Source organism: Megalops cyprinoides, chromosome 14 (assembly GCF_013368585.1).
Source record: "Megalops cyprinoides isolate fMegCyp1 chromosome 14, fMegCyp1.pri, whole genome shotgun sequence".
NCBI lineage: Eukaryota > Metazoa > Chordata > Actinopteri > Elopiformes > Megalopidae > Megalops > Megalops cyprinoides.
The window spans coordinates 23,629,075-23,651,110 of record NC_050596.1 but is presented as its reverse complement, the minus strand read 5'-3'; the positions used below and the strand labels follow the sequence as shown (position 1 = coordinate 23,651,110).

The window sequence follows — 22,036 nt, the reverse complement described above, 5'->3', positions numbered from 1 at the left end:
GTAAGCTCCTTAACCCTGATTCAGTGGTATTCTTGAACTGGGGAGATTAGTTGAACTGGTTCAGTAAAAATGATGACCGTCTGAATCAACTGGATAATTGTCCCAGTGGAAAGGAACACCTGCTTACATTGTTTCAGACCAGGATCAGGCCTGGTTTTCTAGGGGGGTAGGAGGTTTAGAATGGAGAAGTATCCCGGAATAGCCTCAGTGGATGGTGAGCTATGTGGCGATGAAGGAGGAAAGGCTCTCCGCGTCCACATCTTCCTCTGCCACTGTGAGTGCCTTGGGGGGGTTTTCATTTTTCCCCAGAGAACAGACAGACCCATCTGTCCTTCTCACTAGATCTGTCACACCAACATCAAGTCATGGCCACATGGCTCTCCTTTGAGTGAAATACCAGGTGGGTAGTTTAAAACAGATTAACAGGAAATGTATAACAATGTCTGTCAGGCTGCTGAAATAGTGTTTGATCTCTTCTCTCAAGAACCTAGATATTTTGGGGTTTGTTGAATTTCGTTTTTGTTTAAAGCACTTTAAAGCAAGGATACCAACTTATATCTTTGGCACTGATTTTAGGACATATTTCCCAGCAACCTTGTCTTTTGTTCAAGCTTTATTCTGTTGCTGTCCTCTTTCTTTATTAACCAACGGTGCTATGACAATAGTTATTTCCAGGTAGCGCTAGTAGGTCAGGCAATATTTAAGGACCAAGTCAAGCACTACTGTCATGTGTTTACTCCATGTTCATGTTCGATATTTGCTCCAAATCAAGCACATGAAAACACGGCCTACTTGAGTCAAAGAAATCACTGTGTCATTTTTTTCAGAGTGGGTTATCTTATTGGATTATGGCCTATTTGTTGCTGTGTGTAACACCATCCAACAGACTTAGATAGCACTGTCAGAAATCTCTCAGCTTCCTTATTACTCTTTCAAACTGACTAAATGTGGGAATGTGTATGGTAACACGTTATCTGAAATGACTTTTCAGATTTAAACCACCAAGCTGTCATTTTCTGTTCCGTATGTAAAATACCTAATTTAATATTTCCTTTGTGTAAGATATTGTGAATTATGTATAAAAATTACAAATGTAAAAAAATTAATCTTGTCTGAGCCTTCATGCCCATTGTCCCTCCGATTCTGCCATTTCTGAATCCTCTCTCTTGATTGGTCTAGCTCCGAATGTTGCCCTTGGGGAAGGTCACATAGCACAGCAATCTCAGATTTCTCCCATAGTGATTTTCATGAAATGGAGCAGTATTTCCATATTTCACATACCATGTCCTGTGGTATGTACTCTCATGCAGATTGTAAAAAAAACTCATTTAAAATGATTTGCTATAATATCCACAATTCACCTAAGCTAAATTTGTCAGGTGAACCTGCAGCTGCGGTGATGTTGGATTTTGGGAAATTTCAGTGACTGAGTGGGTTCACAATCTCTTTATTTAACACTTCCATTCACACAAAATGTAATAAACTAGTCCAGAACAAAAGTACACATTATCTTATTGCTGACAGCAAAGGTAAAAAAGATGCACTGAAGAACATTATTTTATGTCTTTTGATGGTTACGGTACCCAAAACAATTGTCACGTCTAAAGCCCTTTGTTTCTGTACTTTGCATAAGGACTGAAAAAAAAAGAGCCAATTGTTTTGTATGAGGGAAACAGCTTCTCAGCATAGTGAGTTTTTTTATGTGCTTCATTGAAATAGAACCATTTTGAAGCACTGCAAAGATACATACCCAGTTGTCCATTACAATTCTGTGATAAGCAGATGAAAAACTGATGAAATACAGACAGGCACAGAACAGTTTTCCAAGGAAATAAAATCAACAGTATTTCTCAGATGGCTCAAACATTGTTGTCCTCACACAGTTCTGTATGGAATGGTTTAGCTTGTGAGAAACAGACAGAAAGTGAGTCTATATTGATACCATTCCAGCTCTGCACTAGCCATACTGAGTGAACAGCAGCTCTGTAAACCTGAATACTAACTGAAAAAAAAAAACAGGACACATGGCAGGTCCTTTACAAGAAACTTAAGACTGAAAAATAACTAAAGAAACAATGAAACCCATGACCTTGGATTGTCTCCTGCTGTCTGTTGTAAGAGGTATGTTCTTTCTTTGGAGCTCTCTTTACTCTTAATGGTCAACAGACCAATTTTTGTGAGGTAATGAGAATGAGTAAAACATTCAGTCATCAAAATGCAGGGCAGTCACCTGACATGGAACAGCAGGTTAACACAAACACGTAACATGGGTTCTCACTTAAGCAATAGTTTACAGCGCTCAGATAAAAAATAACAATAGTGTTATCTTTCAGAAGAAAGGGAAGGACAGTTGCTTATTTTCCTTGTTTGTATTCAGGAAAACCCCTTTACACTGCATGATAATTACTGATGTCTCGTGTCATATAGTGGTATACTAAACACCGCATTGTGAAGAAGAGGGAAAATGACGAGCAGTTTAGAAGAAGTAGCACAGAAAAAAAGACAGCTGTCTTTGCTTGAAAGACCAAGCAACTAATACTTCACACAACCCTGTTGCAAGTTTAAGTATCATTGCCATTTGTTCAGAAATCAACAATTGTTTAAATCAGTCCTCACAAAACATTCCAAAATGTTACAGGTTGGCTTTGGCAAATACCATTGCACGAGACATGTCTGTTTTCATGACTGCATGAATCATTGACAAATTTGGTAACCATTCATCTCATATAACCACACACATCTAACCACAGGACAAAGGACAACTTAGTTGTCATTCTCTGAAGACATTCAGAAAAGTGTCTTATACTGCATACAGTTCCACTGTTGCTGACATTACCTTAAGAGAACCAAATAGAACCAAACAGGTCAGCATGAATACTCAAACAAGCGTGAGAAGGGCCCAAACATGTGAAAACTATATAGCATAAGGTCAACTCCTTACAGTATGGGTATACACAGATGTTTCACAGCTCTGACAGCTAATACAAAACTCACTAAATCCAGCTACAACAACAACAAAAAAACATGTGAAGGGGTGTTGAAGAAGAATACAGGTGAACACTTCACACGGTCTGGCAACGGCATGAAAAAGGAGCTTCAGCTAGCCCTCACACTATGGGCCTCCACAGTCCTCCCACACAGCAGACAGACAGTACGCTCCCCCGGTGGTCTTTACACAGGCACGTCTGCCCAGGCAGCAGGTCAGTCTCAACTGTCCCAGCCTGGTGAAAGTGTCCAGGCCAAAAAGGGCAGCACTAGCTTCTACTTGTCCCCGCCGATCTCCGGCTCCTTGGCGAGACCTCGGATGGACAGGTCATAGACCACCTCCTCGATCTTCTTGACATCATACTTGAGTCCGTCGTAGCGCTTGCGGAGCGGGTCGTTCTTGAGGTTGAGCAGGCGGAAGCCCGAGTCCAGCTCGTTGATGAAGGTGGAGATACGCAAGGGCCGGCCGTAGTCGCCCGCCGTCACGCTGTTCACCGCCAGCCTGGACTGGGAGAGGGGGAGGCGGAAGGAAGGCCATGACATTAACTGCATATAGCACCTCTGTATATCTGCACAACATTTTGCAACTATAACACAACCCATGTCTGTGGTAGTCTACATCAATGCAGCACATACACTGATATAAAAAAAATCCATCAGTGTCACAATGGGTTACACAAAGGAATGACACGCAATCACATCTGATAAATAACATTTTTTAAAAAAAAAATACTTTTTAGTGAGGAAAGAAATGCTTTTTGCTGTGTGTGGCATTAGTGTCTAACACTGATGTCTATTTAACCATTTTTACATTCATGTACCCATGCCAAGGTCGCTGGTGTCCCTTAATAACACAATAACACAACTGCAGACACTAATAACATCTATACAGCACATACACTGATGTAAAAAGTTAAGAACAAGGAAGAGATGTGTTGATCCTTACCAGCTCACTGGCCATGATCAGAACACCAGCCAGGTAATCCTCTATATCCAGGTGAAAGCCTCTTTCTCTGTCCACTTCAACTGCAGGGCACACAGGGTAAGGAACGGTGAGCCAAAAATGACTGTAAATCTCACACACATGTACATACTGCCACCTTGAGAGGTGGATATGAACTGCTTTGTTGAGAGGTCTCGCCAATACAGAGCACATACTTACTGCCAAGTATCTGAGCCACTTCCTCTCGTGTAACTAAAGTCTCGCTCTCCAGGTAGACTACGAATGCTGCCAGAAATGTCACACGCTGCAGAACGAACCTCCAGTGTTCGTGAAACCTGGGAGAAATCAGTAACAGTTTGAAACTGGCCTGTCTACTTTTTACATTGCTAGCTAACAGGTTGAAAAAATGTAAGGTCATGGCTCAGCTTTACCAGAGTAATAAATACTTGTCCTGGAGAAGAAGACTTGAAGGCATCATAGCTACAACTATAGCAGTATGCTTTACTTCCTTGTCTTACTAATTTTTCATTAAGACAATAACAACAGAATTGCACAAAATTACTTGCTACGTGGTAGAGTGAACCTGACTTTCATTCTCTCAGCCAGTTCAACACCGATCCTGATGAAACACTGCAGAACTGATCTACCGGTCACAGTAAAAACCTTTCAGTCAATTTTCACAAAATCAGTCATCTTAGAAATATGATAGGATGTTTAAAATAGAACATGGCAGTCCAGTCCAGTGCAGCAACAACTGGTTACATGAGGGATGACAAATAACAGACATTTTACTATTAATACTTTCTGGTGAGAAAAATAACTTTTCACTGTTTGTGTGGCATTAGTGTCTAAAAATGATATTTATTCAAGATTTTTCTATTCATGTACCCGTGAAAAAGGTTGCTGGCGTCCCTGAATAAAAAATGACACAACTACAGCTACTATTAAACTACAACTAAGAAGGTAATCAATAAAGTGGATAAAAATGTCATTGCTAAAGTGTGCATATGAAAACTGTATTTAATTGTCACCTTTTCAACGGTGTTACACTATCATATGTATGTTCTTGACTTTCACCCTTTTTAGGGTTAAATGCCACTCAGTACTTGCTCAATTTTCTTTCCAAAAGCGCCTAGCTGGAAACGCCGCAGAACTGTTCTGACCGCTGCGGGCGGTAACACGATCGCCCGAGACTGTCTTGACTGAGGTCGAGCGCAAGACAGAGCCGCCACTGTTTTGCCGACTGTTACGGCATCGTATGCGCATTCAACTCGAACACGTAGTCAGCGCTCTACAGGCAGTGCGCTGAGGAGCGTTCAAGCATACAAAAGCCCCATAAATATTCATAAGTTTTTACAGCTTTCAACCATACATGGAAAATTTCAACATGCTGTATCTGAATACTCGTACTGTGGAAAGGTAAATCGTTTATGTCTACAAGTTAATACGAAATTGAATACATGCACCAATGACCGAGATGTGATCAAAAATTACACTTGGCAAACACCTTCTGGGTGAAAATGGACAGCAAAGCCCAAATCAAACTAAGGAACGGATAACACCATGCTCCATTTCTATCGTGGCACCTATGACAACACATAATAAACGGTGATAATTACTCGATTCTAGTAACACAAAAAGTGAATCCCAAATAACTTTAAGCAGTGTGGACAAGAAAGGCTTCACAGAATATGTCAAGAAAAGCGCTGTCAAAACGTTACGTACGTCTTGCCCTTACTTCGTCACCTGTAGTTTTCATGACAGGTGGGTGGATCGCGGGTAAATTATCAGACTGAAAGGAATACATAGCCTCCAGATGGATACAGTGAATACTGATTGATACTGTATAATTACAGACTGTAAGAGTGACAACGTTATCTAAATTTACTGACCTGTAGTACTGATCAGCTGGGAACTTGGTCTTCAGGTCTCCAATCTGATTTCTTACCGTACAAAACAATTCCCGTGCTCTGAGGCATTTGCTAGGAACTTGCATAAGGGAGAAAATGAAATCAAGTTAGCTAGCCAACTTCATTGCAGGAAACGGCGCTGAATTATGCACATGAGAATCCATGCATGCGATGTTTAAGATACGATTAGACTTGAGATCAAAACAAGACAACACAATCAATACACGTGACTTAGAGTTAACGTTACTGTCATTATTAAAGTATTTACTGTCTTTGAAGCCTGACGGTTGGTGAACACTTTGCAGCACAGTCAAAATCTCTCTTGCGGTCTGCTCCAACACTTGGACGACTTTCCTTATGTCCTGGAACAAAAATGGCATTGCATGCTGAACTTACTAGTTTACTACATTCACCTCCCCAAGTTAAAAAGTCAAACAACTAGCTAACAGCTAAATTACACTTTTAAAACTAGCTAACATAATTGTCTGTTAAACGCGATTAAGGTCATGTCAACGTAATCTAAATGATCGTTTTTATTTCACCTTTTGCGTTATTAATGGAGCGCTTTGTATTGTTCGTTTGATCTTTCCCTCCTTAAAACAGACTGCTAAAATTTTGCTAGCTTAAGCAGCTAACGAGCTGGCCAACAAGCCAGCTAAATCTCTATTGGCAAGCGATTTACCTCTCTGACATCTTGATCGGCACTCAAGAAACCCTGAATGTTGCTGAACATTTCCGTGACTGACATATTTACGGCGCTGTTGCAGGTAGCTGGGATAACAGGTCACAAGAAAACTGATCCGAAGCGCTGTGCATGAAGAGAACTAAAAAGACACGCCAGTTCATTAGCTTGCTAGCTAGCTAACAAAGATCTGTCAACGTGCTCCAGTTCGGGTCCTTGCTCGGCGTGTCGCTTCAAATTGATGTCATAGCTAAGTACTCTGAAGCGCTTTATGTTTGTAAACTTAATGGAAACGTTACCAATGTTTGTTTGCACCGTGGAAGCATAGATAATGTGTGCTGTGTTTACGTTGAGTCTGCTGGAAGATTTTATTGAATTGATTGCCGTTGAGTATATCCTGACGTGCAAAAAGAATGCACAGTGTACTGAGCTAATGTTAATTTTCTCCGCCAGATGGCGTACGTTAACGATTGTGCACACTGCGCCATTCGCCTGAAGACAATAATGACCACCGTTACATGCCTGGATTTGCTCGACAGAAGTGGATATCGTTCAATCGGCTTTTATTTGGTATAGCATCCTTTACAATCAGATTGTCGCAGAATATTTACAGTGCAGTTTCCATATGTGCACAAGTCCAGTGGAATTTTATATGCTGAATGAAACGGATACAATTCTTTGCGATAAAAATGTTTGATAGCTTGAAAAACATTATTAGACAATTAAAGGGACAAAACATTGCGTTATACGACTACAAATAAACAACAAAGGAAAAATCACGATGTAATTGTATCACACTTTACATTTATAATACTATAACTGAAAGAAAAAGAATGCATGTCATCTATGTCCACTAGATGTCTTAACAATACTTATTGGACAAAGCTATGTATAATGTAAGGACACTGCGGTCTCAGTTGCTAGTTGATACAGTTTTGTCACTAAATACATATATAGATTACACAACAACAATTAAAAAATAACAACATAGAAAAGAATATTGTCAACGTTTGAAGCAATGTCCACACAGCACCAAATAACCAAAAGCAAGTAAAGATGTGGAAAAGTTTTTGAAATTGCCGACTGAAGTTCGCCCGTTAGATGGTAGGCACATTCACAATTAAACAAAACCTTTTTGCTGCTGATAGTAAATGAATCCTCTCCAAAGTGGATACTATGAGCTTGAATGCCAGTGAGATAACTACATAGATATTTTATTTGTCTCAAACACATGAAACATGTACAAATATTCTAAAATATCACAACAGATATCTTCCTAATGAAAGAGTAACTTGTAAAAAAAAATTAACAAACAAAACACCAAAAAGCAAAATATTATACCAAAACATTTTTACAGTAACAATTGAGCTAAATGACTGAGCTATTTTTATATTTCCTTTTGGTTTAATGGTTATGGATTGCATTTATATAGTGCCTTTCAAGGTCCCCTAGTGTGTGTGTGTGTGTAATTCACCTCAACCACTGTCAATGTGTTACACCACAATGCTCACCACACATGATCTTAGGTAAAAAAGGAAGGAATTATTTAGTCAATTAATCTAGTGGATTATAAACTGGATAAATTTAAAAGAACAAAATTTATGGCATCTCCTACAGTACAGTGTCCCTGTAACGTCACTGTGGCATTGGTTTTCTGCCTGATCCAGAGAGAAGACTGCCCTCCCCTGGCACATTAACATCAGTTTCCAACAGCTGATCAAAATGCAGACTAAAATTAGCCCCCTCAGTCAAAGGAAAGTCACTTGGGTGGTGTAGCTGTTTGTTATTAAGTAGGTAACTGCTTGTTTCTATATTTATTTCATATATGTTTAATACCTTAGTTAAAGTAAGTACTTGTACTTACTCATACATAGACCTTTTGATGTGTTATACATCAATTCATCAATGAACAAACACAAAATAAAATTTTAAATGCCACAAAACACATGTTGACAGGACTACAACTTAAGTAAAGAGGTCAGCTGACGAGCTCTAATGAATTTTTTGCAGTTCATTTGGAAGGTCATAAAATCATAATTGTCTATAAAATTAAGTATGAGCTGAAGAGATTGGCTCTCTCTTTAAAAACGCAATACATATATAAAATGTAAAACCTGGAAGTATGAAATTCTACTTCATTCCTTACTACATCTAGCTTTTTACAATTCTAAAACTCTTCTGGGCTATCCACCATCCTAACATTTGATTTGGTGCTGATTGGCAGATTCCATCCCACGTTTTGCTTCCGGGCCATGCAACGAGGCAGGGTGTTACAGTGCAATCGGTTTCAAGGCTCCCCCAGGTTTCGAGAGGTTCTGATTGGCTGATGGCTGTTCTGACGGGACGTCAGGCTCCCTTGGCAAGTCAGCTCCCGTCTCTTTTGACTTGCCTGCCTTGTCGCTTTGGGCACGGTTCTGCTTCTCTTTGTCCAGGGCTTTCTCCATCTCAGTGTAGTAGTCTAGGGCCTTGCGTACCGGGTCGATGATGTGTTGCTAGGAAACCGGGGGACCACAGAGGGGAGTCTAAACAAGTTGCATGAATAGCCCTTGACAGGTTGAGTGGAAGCGCAAAAGGGACTGGCTTTTTCAATGCGGTTTGGAGTGCATTGCTAGGCCTGTTGTCATTATCAATAGTGTTCTTCAGACATTAGGAAAATTCTGCCCTATGGCCCAGTCTAAATTTTGTTTTTCAAGGGTTATTCATGTGAATTCAGTCTAATCTTAAAAGAACATGTTTGAGCATTGTGTATTCTGGTAATCTATTTTTCCAATACAAGATTAAAATATAGCCTTTGGCCTGTACTTTCAAAGATGATGCCTTTAATGAATTTAACATATTGTTTTAAAGGATATCCCATACAAATCACTGAAAGATTATGGCACTCATATAATTTGAAAGTCCCCAGAACCAGTGAGAATAACATCAATGCATAAACAAGGTCATTTCTAGGCATGTTTCCAAATACTCTTGTTACTATGAATACTCTTGAATACTATTCATATGCAGGGATTAGTTTTGATACAGCTGTGACCGGACCTTGATGCAATTTCCGGTTTCTCTAATCTTTCAGTAGGATCTGAGCATTTGTGCTGTTGAAGGTTCTGGGGGATACAGGGAATGGGTTGGGCTTGCTCACCTCCAGACAGGGGAAAAGGTTGGCCAGCTCGATGAAGAGGGGAAAGAGGACAAAGCGAATGAAGCCAGTCTGGGAGGACGGCTTGGTCACCTTGTCCCTGTCCATGAATGGAGTCACAGGTAGGCCCTCCAGCTTCTCCATGTCACTCTGGAATCAGAGTGGAACTATCACGTTGAGTCACGGGGATGGGGGTGTGAGAGTCAGCTGTTACAGCACTGCACTCAAAACATGTGGTCACTGGATATGACAACCAGACAGAACACTGCTACTGCTCCAATCCACCTATACAAATGGGTTTCAGATACATAAGTGGCTTTTTTCCAGTACTTACTGTATTTTTATTAGGAAAAGCAATATTGATGAAATCTAATTCTTTTCTAAAAAGGAGCACCCTGGAATATTTTTTGAACAATGACTTCTCACCCTTATGCTTATTGTCAATATTCAGCTGTTTATTTGATGCTTTAATTATCATTAGTTATCATTACATTTGAAATTTGAAACATTTGCTGTGATTTCACATTGGAGCATGAAAAATCTATGTGATTTAGAATGTACAGTATATTCACATTGTTTTCAGTTAGATGGATTAAATAAACGTGATCTGACCTGTCTTGATTTCAGGGCTTGGACACGGTGGTCCTGATTTAATTACTGATTATGCTATTGGGCTCCCTTTCTCTCCCGCAGCACAGAACCTGCACGCTCCTCCTGGTCACATGACTGTTCCTTGTTTCCTGTGGGCGTGGCTTCCCCGTGTCACCTGATTGAAGAACTCCTGCAGCAGGCAGTCCAGCCAGGGCTCCGCCACATCCATGGGCCTCGCCTCATTGGAGATGTCGCTCACTTTGATCATGATCATCATCAGCTGCAGGGGACAGAGAGCGCGCCAGCCTGCTTTAATCCAATCGTCTCTCAGCCTCAGCCGCCAGCAAGCAGAGCAGCTCCTGCGCCTGTCATTTCAAAGCCGGACTCTCACCTCAAACAAACAGAGACCTCCTCGTGCCTTCACCTTGAGCCTCTGGGCTATAACAGGAGGTTCTCGCAATGATTCCATACCAAAAGACTAAACCAGTGCTATCTGCTCCTGCTTCTGGAGATCCACAGTCCAAAGGGATTAACACTGCTCTTTCACTGAACGTGCGGAGCAACAGGGGACTCAAATTGCCATCCTATCTATGGCTCAGCCAAAATCCTGAGCTGGAACAAAATCATTGGATCTCTGCCGAATTTGATTTCTGGAACAATTCTAGGAAAGTCTGCATAATATATTTTTAGCACACCTTTTTTGGGCAGTTAAAAAACTCAGACAGATTATCTGTAAATGGATTTGTGAACAGAGCCTCAAGCAGCAATATGATCAGGTTCCCTCAATGTCTGATAACATTAGTCAGCTCGACTCATCATCGAGCTGACTAACATTATCATTCAGTCTCATCCGGTAATAACTCCTCTCTGCCCTACAGCGCGTACCACGTCCTTGTGGTCCTTGTTGTTGAAGTCGAACACAGGCAGGATGGACTTGAATTTGTTCAGGATCTCGTTGTGCCTCGTCATGTCAGTGGCAAGGATGCACCTGAAATAAATTGGTGCAGTCTATTAAGTGCTGGGCCCCTTTCATTCAGCCAGATTAACAGGTTTTGCCTTACCTTCAATACCACCAAAGGTTTGATATTGGGCAACTGATGAAAAGGTATTGCTACATGTATTCCTGTAGCCTACTTTGCTGAAAAGGTATATTATATCATGGCATTTACTTGTATACTTTTTTTCTTATCTCTTGCAGCCAATTTCAATTGCTGTTCTAATCATTATAGTAGCAGGATAAGGTAAAGAGACTGAAAAGACAGGCCTCAAGTGAGAAAATAGAGCCGCTTTGGAGATCACATTCAGGGGAAGAACATAAAAAAATGCATCTTACTTGATCATGCCTTCTCTAATCCTTTTATACTGCTCAGTCGTCAGGTTTCTAAAAATATTGCTCTCTGTCTGGGGAAACAATACAAACAACCCAGTTACAATGCAGCTGTGGTGATTCCAACCTCTAATTTAGTGTTATAATGGTCTTCAGACAATGGTCCATGAAGTACTGGAGCATTCACTAACTATCACCCAAGGCAATTCAAATGTATACTATTAATTCATGGTCTGCGATAAAGGTCATGTATTATAACGGCAATGTTCAGCTTGTCACTGAAGAAATGAATGAAGTAACCAGACTAAGAAAAGGCAGCTCCATCTCTGATGTTTATGTCCAGTATCCAACCCTACTGCAAGCAATATACTAACACTTAGGAGTTATCCTCCAGTAGTCACACAATTCAGTGAACTTTTTCATAATGTTTCTCTTTCATAGCGTGAGAATGTGACAGGTTGACTAAAATGAGATTATTTGCAAGTCCCATGCAGTTAGTACATGCCATTCCTACAAGATTACTCTGGTATTACAATACATTACATGACTAAAACATTACTTAGTGCTATATGGATAATTTCAAGCCAGCTAAACTGTGTAAATCCATGCTGATGGCCAGTGGCTGTACCTTCTCCAGGATCTCAAAGGCCACGGCACAGTGGTGGTTCTCCAGGGGAGATATGTCATTGTACCGGAGAGCAAGCTCAGTACGTGCATTGATCTGAAAGACAGGACAAGAGCCTGATGACATCACTGACATTATCACTATGCAAACGAGGGGAAGGAGTGAAGCTCCAGAATTACGTACTGTAGGATACAATCAGCCCCTAAGCAGAAATCAAGGAACCCAGCTAACCCAGCTTCAGTCCTAACCATGAGTATCATGTAGGAAAAAACTAAGACTGATCTAGGATTGGACCTTAGATAACAAGCATGCTGCTTTAATCATCATACTCCTATGGTCAGTCACTGACTGTTGCCCATCTGTGGACATTACTTCCTTCTTGTGCTGCCTCAGCATAAAGGTCATCAATATTAATCACAACTTAAAAAGCTCTCAAAGTGGCTTCACTACTAAAATTTTTACAGTGTTGCTGCAACATTATGAAAATTCATACTTTTATCTGGGTTTCATCTGTCGGGAAAAATTGATACCAAACAAGGTTTATGAGGAATTGCACTGTTACAAGAAAATGTGCAGGCTTTGACAATCCCAGAAGCTTGTTGGTCCAGGTATGCTCAGTAACAGTTTGAATCCCATAGCCATGGAGGTGGGTGTGGCTTGCGGCGATTAACACCAGAGACGTCCCTGCTCACCTGGTATGCATTGTTGTAACCGGTGTGGTCTAGGTCATGACACACCGCTGAGGTCAGCATGGTCAGGAGGTCGATGCTGTCCATTTTACTCCTCAGGTCAGTCAGCCATATGAGCCCATACATCTGGCGAGAAGAGGAAGGCACTACTGTTCTCATCTCTCTTTCACACACATGCAGATACTCACACATACGCTACAGCAGGCAGACCTACAACACAGATCATACACACCATAAACACAATTTTGTGTACACTTGCTGTAGGTCAAGGTTGTCCATGCAGGTGGTAAATCAGATTAAAACCTAGATTAATTGTACACCTCATTACTTTGCTACACAACATTAAGATTTACACATTGTCTGAGAGAGCATGTATTAGACTGTAATGCCACAGCAGGTCCTAATGTTTCCTCAATGAAGAAGGCTATAATGCAACTTTGAAATAAACTTGATAAATCAATTATTTATAATGTCTTTGAAAGACTGAGCGTTAGACCATAGAAAAAACAAAAAGACAACTATTTTGACCTACGACCTTAAATGTAGCATTATATTTATTATTGGCTTTTCTTATTGCCATATCAAAATGATTGCAGTTATACTGCAGTCTATCTTTGGGCCTAATTAATAACACTCAACCAACCAATAACAGCTTTGAGGGAAAACCAAAAGTACAGATTTGTACTGGTTCACCAAAGTGTAGATCAGCTGATTGCACTGAGTCTGTAAGTAGTAATTAGTTGGCATACTAAAGTTCTGGTTTTACGATTGATTCGAGTGGCAGTCATCTCAAGCCAGACATGGTGTGACCTGGATGTCCTTGCCCAATCAGGTGATGCCATGATTAGGATGTCAGACGCCCCGCCCCCTCCCTCACCATCTGGGTGACGCAGAAGCAGTGCTTGAAGTTGTGGAAGGGGATGTTGTTGTAGTGACGGTAGACCTCGTACAGGAACTGCTGCAGGACCTCCAGCTCAATGTTGAAGGTGGGAATGAAGTCCAGGTCTGTGTACATCACCTGCAGCAGCACCATGATCTCAGCATCCTCCCACTGCCTGCCAAACACAAGGAAACACTCACATTCACTCACAGCGCTGCCACAACGTCCACAACGGTCACCTTGAAAGTTCTGCGCTTGAGCAGGGTTATGGTTATTTTATGTGGATGAAACATGACTGCTTAAATACCACTCACACAAGATATGGATGACATGATATGACACGACAAGATATGGATGGGGTGGCAGTGTAGCATAGTGGTAAGGAAGAGGGCTTGTACCTGAAAGGTTGCTGTTCAGTTCCCCACTGGGGCACTGCTGTTGTACCCCTCAGCAAGGTACTTAACCCACAATTGTCTCAGTAAATATCCAGCTGTATACATGGATAATGTGTAAAAAAAAAAAACTATAACCTATGTAAGTCGCTTTGGATAAGAGCATCTGCTAAATGACAATAATGTAATGTATATATGAAAGAATGGCCACCCAAAAACACCAGCATAATGGTCCCTCTTTTCATTACCTCACTGTAGTCTTTGTGAGCAGCTGTCCAGGATTTTTTTTTTTGCTTTACTGAAGAAGAATTGTATAACAAATTGGTTAAAAAAACATACAGTGAGTTTGATAATGGGAGCTCTCTCATCATTCAGCTCAGTTTTTCATTTTTTTTATTCAGCTGCATGTTAAAATGAAAGGACCAGTGGAATAACCAAACCGGTAAGCGCTGGGCACCTCCAGATGCTAATGCACTCCCAGTGTGTGATGTTTAATGCACTCCATTCAGAGGCGTTCCTTTTTATTGCCGATCCACAGTCAACCTAGCTGAGCCCATTCATATTGATATGAGCACCACCGTCAGATGAAAGGAATTCATTACCCTTGTTTCTCCTAAAGGACGTCAAAGGTGTTGTGCTCTGCCAGATTTTCACATTGATACAGCGGGTGCAGGTGTTTACATATCTCACCCCAGACCTCCAACTAAAGATGGTCTCCCGAAATGAAAACACCTCTCACATCGCTCTCTGTTTGTAACTGTTCTAATAACCCCTAAAGACTCGCATGTTGATCAAGAAGAACGTTGTCTATTACAACGGGATCAGCACTAATCACAAACCATCTCATTCCCTGAGATTTCCTATGCCATAAAATTAACCTTGTCCTACAGAGGTCTGAAAACACAGATACTTGGAATTTTGGGATGCCAATAGCCCGTGATCTGATGTTTTGGAGTGTGCATTGAGGGAGATGGACATCATATCATGGCCATGTGGTGTTCTGTTGTCAAGGAGACCGTGCTGTAGGTGTGGTGAGGCTAGGGCGGACTCTGACTCACCAGTTGTCAAAGGTGGGAGTTTTGAGATACTGTCTCACCTCCTCGGTCACTTCCAGGGAACTGCAGCAGAAAAAAAAATACACAACAGTTACTTTAGTGGTACATTTACATTACATTTACTTTTATTCATTTGGCAAATGTAATGTAAATGTACCACTAGAGTGACTGTGGTGCCAACAAAATCCCTTTCCTGCATGGATACATTACAGTTTAAATTTAGTATACTACTATGTACTACTGTTTAAATTTACATTTAGCAATTCAACAAAACTGCTGGTGATGGTGAATATATGGACATCTTACTTAACAAGTAAAATTTTCCCAACCTTGTGGTGTCATGTGTGACAACATAACTCATAGTCAGACTCATCGTGATAACTGAACCCCTTTTTATAGCGCAGGATATTTCTAATTAAAGTACATTTTATCTGAATTAACATAACCTGCATGTACTTTAAATATCGGCAATGTCATTGTTAACCTGTAAACTGGTTGCTGACTGTACCTGCGAAGTAGGAGTTCTGTGAACAAAGGTTTAGACTTCCTGCTCCGTGCTGCTATAAACTTCCTTGAGAAAACCGACCAGTGTTTGTCACAATGTCTACAAATGATAGGGTACAGTTGCCTAATTATCCTGTACAAGTGTACTCGCCTCATCTGAAGAAACTTTTCTCGCACATGCTCGCACTCCTCCCGAGTCTTGCGCAGCGCCCTCTTGTGGTAGAAAGGGGATGGTTTGTGTGTCCCGTCTGATAGCTCCTTGAAGAGACCCAGCCAGCTCAGATGTTCAACACTCTGTTGGGGCAAGAGTGTTGGGTTGGTCAATTCCATATATGATGCCCAACACTGACTGATCACAACACAGTTTTTGGATATCTGTTCCTACTGTAGATCTGTTTTGGGTGGCACTATAGATCCAGTCTACAGTCAGTCATTGACAAAGTGGCTGTAGTGTGGAATTCCTTATTTATATATCTATTTATAGATTTACTCATAGATTTTCTATAGAATCATTTCTAATTTGCAGTGAGAAATGGCAGGGGTGGGATAAAAGATCCAATGTAACCAGGTTTAGCTGAGCACTAAATGACTGGTTTGAGAAATATGTGTAGGATATTCTACCGGGACACACCCCTAATATTTGTAATAAGGGCTACAGAATGCAGTATACATGCTATAGGGTAACATCCTATCTGAGAGACACATCAGCACATCATCCCTATCACAGCAGTTGAGCATTGGGTTTATCTGGAGAGGAGAGACCAATACCAATAACAGCAGAGACTTTTTTTCCCTTGGAGATCTCCAATAGAAGGATGGACCACACTAAGCAACACAAGTTCAAAAGTTAGCTATTGAGAGTGTAGTTGCTGGTTCTGAAATAGTCTAATGCACCAGAGACCAGCAGCAGAAATTAGTAGCATCACCTGTAAGATGTGAAGACAAGACTGGTCGCCATCGTACCTCCAGTTTCTCACGGAACAACTCCACCTGGTTCTTCATCTCATACACAACAGAAGGAGTTTCTCCTGCCTCAATTAATATCTTCCTCTCCAGGCTCTGTAACCTGACGTGGTGAGAAATAGAAGGAGCACGTATATATGTGTGTCTATGCTTATGTATATATTTGTGTGTCTCTGTAAAGGGACAACCTCACCTTTTCTCCATGGAGGAAAGATCAAATCCTAAAGCAACTGCAAGCTCTGCACCTGTAAAGCAACACAGTATGAAAAACCTGTCTATTTCACAGAAACTGTCTCTGCATGATGTAGACAGTATAATTAATAATTAAATGTACGCTTTGTTCACTTGAGCACTGTACCGGCTACAATTTATTGACTACAAGTAGTTGTTTTTGACTATGATGCTGTCAGGTTGCATAGTAAAGTGAGCGTTACAGTTTTCATCGTTTTACAGCACGTGTTCAGGTTTCAGATACATTTCTACAATGACTGGAACGGTTGCTGCGATGTTATCTTTGCTGCTGAGTGATATGTGATCCTTCCTCATTACCGAACGGCTCCCTGTTGCAGTCTGCGGCCACCACCTCCAGCTTGTAGCAGGCGTGGGGGCTGTTTGACTCCAGCTGGGGGGAGATGTTGATGATGTTGCCCTTGGTGTTGTACAGCTTCAGGATGTCATGGGGTCCAGCCTCTGCCGCTGCCCGGAACAGGTCTGAAAATGTACACACACACACACACACACACACACAAACAGACAGATGATACTCTGCATACAGGAACATGCAGATCCACACTGGATATGGCCTCTTCCTCACAACAGGAGATGTTCCACAAAACTATTCGCATTACAAACGTGACTCACTCCTTCAAGCAGGGGTAATTACAGTCTGTGAAATGCCCCTCAAAAGTGCTGCTGATTTAAAAAGGGTTGAAAAAAAAACGCTGCTGCATTGGCCCTTGCGTGCAGTAGGCGCCACGTCCTTGAATTCATAAATTTGTCATGTTCAGATGACATTTAGGACAATGCTTGAGTGGTCACTCTGACATCCTCTGAGCTACACCTGCACAGGCTTGTCGGTGCCGGCTAGGTCTGCCAGACCTTTGGGTTCATGCAATGTATGTTTGTGACAAATGATACTGATTTTTATCTGAACATCTGCTAACAGTATCCATTCCATGGTTGCTTGCAATTTACTTAATGCATAGTCTGCATTAAACTCAAAGACCTGTGACCTAGTGATGGTTGCAGGTTCTGTTTCTGAAGTACAAGTGATTTAATATCCAGAATATTGACTGTATATTTGTCAAGATTTCCAGTATTTCCTATGCTGACCTGTCAAGACTGCTGTGTACAGACAGAAACATTAAAAAGGCACAAACATCAAACAACACGAAACATAATGAGAAAATCTGTCATTAGTTTGGACCTAGTTAGAATTATGTCAATGATTGGTTTTATACAATGGTCTTGGTGAATGTGGCCTCTAGTATAAGGATGGCATGGGTGGCTCCTTTGTTATCCTCTACCGTGACAGCAGCAAACTAGCACTCCTGAATGCAATAGGCACACTTTCAAGTTGGGAGCCAGTAATTCTGTCTAAGCTTACCCCAGGGGAAAACAAAATGTCCGGGAAAGGTCGCAATGTAGCATAGAGGTGATGGGGAGGACTTGTAACTGAAAGGTTGCCGGTTTGATTCCCCACTGGGACACTGCTGTTGTACCCTTGAGCAAAGTACTTAACCCACAATTCCTTCCATAAATATCCAGCTGTATAAATGGGTAACATGTAAAAAACTGTGATCTGTATAAGTGCCCTGCATAACAGTGTCTGCTATATGCCAATAGTGTAATGTAATGAAAGGGCTCTGACACAGAGGCAGGGCTGAAATGAAAAACTAAATTGTGACCTTGCGGTCACCCTAAATTAATATTTTCAGCTTCGGTTGAGGAGAAAAGAAAGGTATAATTAAGCATGGGCAACAAATCTCTGCTTGAAGCCTGTGTTTTTCAGTCATTCGAACCACATACTGTTTCATATTTCCACTCTTGAGTCAGACACAGATGAGGAATGATTTAGTGAATATAAAATGAGTCTTTCTTCACAGCTGCTCATGCTAAGTTATTCTAGTTAAATATAAATTCAGTCCGTGCAGAGTTTTGGTTTCCTGTGTGAAAACACTTTGTTGTGTTTAGAAAGAGCACACTTTAGTTTATATTTTACATATAATATATTAACAGTATTGACATAGGGTTCAGATGGCTCCCCAAAAGGTGTTTTACAGGGAACCAAGCACAGATGAATAATATTAATCCATGGAACACCTCAATCTCACAACATTGGTATTTCTTGACAATCACAGTCAATTGTATAAGATTCCCAGTGCAACTCAGACACAGTATTTGGATCAATATCATGATTCCATGCTTGGTTTGTACACAGACATAAAAGCAGTGTCACTTCAAAGCTGTCTTCATATTTACTGTATAAAATTTAAAACATCACCAACCTCTAAAACATGCAGAACAATAACCAGGACACCTTTGAACTGGGTTTATATCTATTGATTGGACATGGATATTTACCAACCAGCAGTTCAATACACTTTGCTAGCCCAGTCATCCCGAGCAACTGTTCCTTTTTTAGCCACAGCGCTAGGAAATCAAAACACTCTTTTGGCCACTAGTTAGATAACAGGGGAGGAAGAACACCCTTCCTGTTAAGGGAGACACAGTCCTGATACTGCAGATGTCCAAAGACATTAGTTAAATGAAATAAGTGAACTGCATTATGGTTCTGTTATTGTAATGGAGAAGTGTATATTAGTCAATGCTTACTTGTAATGTAAATGCATTTAGCATAAGTGTACATGAACCATGGTTTGCATCAATTAAAAGCAAATCCATGTAAGGCAAAGAGGTTGTCCCTGGTTCGACTCACAAAAGGCAGCTTAATAATATATACATTAAAGAGCATTCAGGATTGTCCTATAATAAAATAAACCCCAGGGAAAATGTTTGAATGGATATACTGAGCATTTATATTGTCATTCTGTCATGTAAGAGCTGTTTAGTGAACGCTGACTTGGTTCATTCATCTAAATGCTTTCTCTAGGATTTATTCTCAAAGATTTACTGATATCTTGAAGAAAACTCAACAAATTTCAAGATCGGATTAAATATACATGCTAAATGAAAACTATTAAGTAACCTCACAATTCTTTTTCTAACAACATCCATAGCTGTCCATTAAGGATCCTGATTCACAGGGTCCAGAAAGAGCTGCGAGACTCATTTCCTAGCGACAGAGATCTCTTCACGATCTGTACAGTGCTACATCAGTTCACCTGGCTGTCTGATGTACTGTAGACCTTGGCACAGTTCTCATCTCTGAGGTGAAGTGGATTGCTGCAACAATTTGACGTCTCATATTAAAACAGAATGGGCTCCACTGAGCTCTATGCTTCTATCAACGGAAAAGTTTAAAGGACAAATACTGAGGACACCATATGTCAGCTGAGAGGCAACGTCCTTCAGTTAAAGAGCAGGCTGTCAATTCCATCTGTCTCAAACAAGACGAACGTCTGAACAACAAGTTGAAGATACACTCCCTCCTCTTTTCTGAAAGCTCCAGACACATCAAAAGCCTGTGTAAATGCCAACAGATTTTATCTTCACAGAGCGTAACATGACACACAATACATACAGCACCATAATCCTAACATACGTTTCACAGACAAGATACATGAATGGAATACCATAATTAAATTAATTCTAATAAACTACATTAATTTAATGTTATTATTAAATTTATTGTAGTGTTGTTCTGCGTGTCAAGTAACACCGGCATATAGCATATAAAACACACAGATACAACAGGACATACTGGGAGACATGTTTAACTTTGCTTAACTTTTGGGTAAATACAGTTACTACAGAGTACTGTAGGTGTACACAGACAGAAGACAACCATGGAGCAACTTCTATGTAAAAACTTCTCATTCACATAGAATGTGAATGAAAGAGAATATGCTTGTATTACAGTTAGATTAATTGCAGAGTTCATAGTTTTAATTTTCATGTAGTGTCTTTAGTCAAAACTATGAACCAAATACACAATGTTTCAGTTGAAAATGAACCACACATATTATTCAACAGGAGGTAGGCTCTCGAATACACTGAAATAGAGCCATATTCTTCCATAATTTTGACAAAGGATTTTACTGGTCACTGTACATAACCAATATTAAATTGATAGTATTTATGTATAACAAGTTATACATACATATATATAAGTACTCACATCCTGTAAGTCACTCTGGATAAGAGCCTCTGCTATATGACAGATATGACTGTGAACGTAAAATACCCACGGTTATGCACATTTGTCTCTGAATTACACTGCTTTGAAACAGGAGTCCCAAGTGCCCTGAATCACGGATTATTCAATTCAATTCATTCTCTCCGCTGACCCGTCTAAATCAACACATCTCACTTCATTTTAGTTATCTTTGAAATATGCTCTCTTGTGCAGAATGTGTTTATTGCTGTGTTGCAGGATGATGTCGGACTCACCTTACTCTTAACATCCTTTTATGGCCAAGACAAATAGCCTGTAATCTACAATTTTGCTTTATCTCATGCGGTTTCATAAATATGGTGACTAACAGACGAATAGATTTGCTATGTAAGATAATTTGATACTACACTAATAACATAACTATATGATCATACCCAACTGTGGTACACTTACCTTTGACATCTTGAGCTGGGGAGTCAATCTGAAACTCTGCTTGTTCGGGTCTCCCATTCACTGTGAAGTAAATTATCTTTGATGCCATTCTGATTACGATAAATACGCGGTGGTCCTTCGTAATCTTCCGGTTAGTAACGAAGTAAATTCACTGCTCCAAAACGTCCCCTAAAAAGGCAGCTTCCCCGCCCCCTTCTCTCTCTCTCTCTCTTTCTCTCTCTCGCTCTCTCTCTCTCTCTCTCCTTGCTAATGCCCTCTCTATTGCTAATTAAGTAGCTCTCAGTGGCTGACTAGGTTTCTGTAGTAAACATAAATATAAATAATTTATCTCATCTGGTTAAAGCGGTAAATTAGCACAGTGATTCCAGCTCCCTTGTACCACATTTACACCAATTGCTACCTTGTAGATAACAATGTAATATGTCATAAATTTCTGAGAACCATGTTTTCATTTATAATTCCCCTTAGAGTCACAGAAATACGACGTGATAAGACCCGTCACAGCAGAAAGTTGAAAACTAAAATAGTCATCTTCATGCAGCCAACTACTGCCTGCGAAGACTGGCTGTTCTACCCCTCCTCCACAAGAGGTGGCGCCATATGAAAA

The 22,036-nt window shown here is 40.5% G+C and overlaps 2 protein-coding genes across 3 annotated transcripts; both read right to left on the bottom strand.

The window, feature by feature from the left end:
• Positions 1-1,440: 1,440 nt before the first annotated feature.
• tsn (translin) lies at positions 1,441-6,726 on the bottom strand. Of its 2 annotated transcripts, XM_036545650.1 has the most exons (6): positions 6,521-6,726; positions 6,107-6,200; positions 5,821-5,917; positions 4,148-4,263; positions 3,932-4,011; positions 1,441-3,492 (listed from the first exon to the last, which is right to left on the bottom strand). In XM_036545650.1, the coding sequence occupies exons 1-6, from the start codon at positions 6,584-6,586 to the stop codon at positions 3,262-3,264; spliced, it is 684 nt and encodes a 227-aa protein (XP_036401543.1). In that variant the 5' UTR covers positions 6,587-6,726; the 3' UTR covers positions 1,441-3,261. The 2 variants fall into 2 exon arrangements, with proteins under 2 accessions (XP_036401543.1, XP_036401544.1); XM_036545651.1 differs by lacking the exon at positions 3,932-4,011 and having other exon boundaries at positions 3,257-3,492.
• A 2,064-nt stretch (positions 6,727-8,790) lies between these two features.
• On the bottom strand, positions 8,791-21,543 carry LOC118789300 (high affinity cGMP-specific 3',5'-cyclic phosphodiesterase 9A). Its single transcript, XM_036545644.1, has 14 exons — positions 21,430-21,543; positions 17,229-17,390; positions 16,873-16,924; positions 16,680-16,782; positions 15,868-16,010; positions 15,216-15,275; positions 13,763-13,940; positions 12,889-13,011; positions 12,200-12,292; positions 11,578-11,645; positions 11,130-11,232; positions 10,420-10,524; positions 9,657-9,803; positions 8,791-9,012 (listed from the first exon to the last, which is right to left on the bottom strand). The coding sequence occupies exons 1-14, from the start codon at positions 21,515-21,517 to the stop codon at positions 8,791-8,793; spliced, it is 1,647 nt and encodes a 548-aa protein (XP_036401537.1). The 5' UTR covers positions 21,518-21,543.
• Between the last annotated feature and the right edge of the window lie 493 nt (positions 21,544-22,036).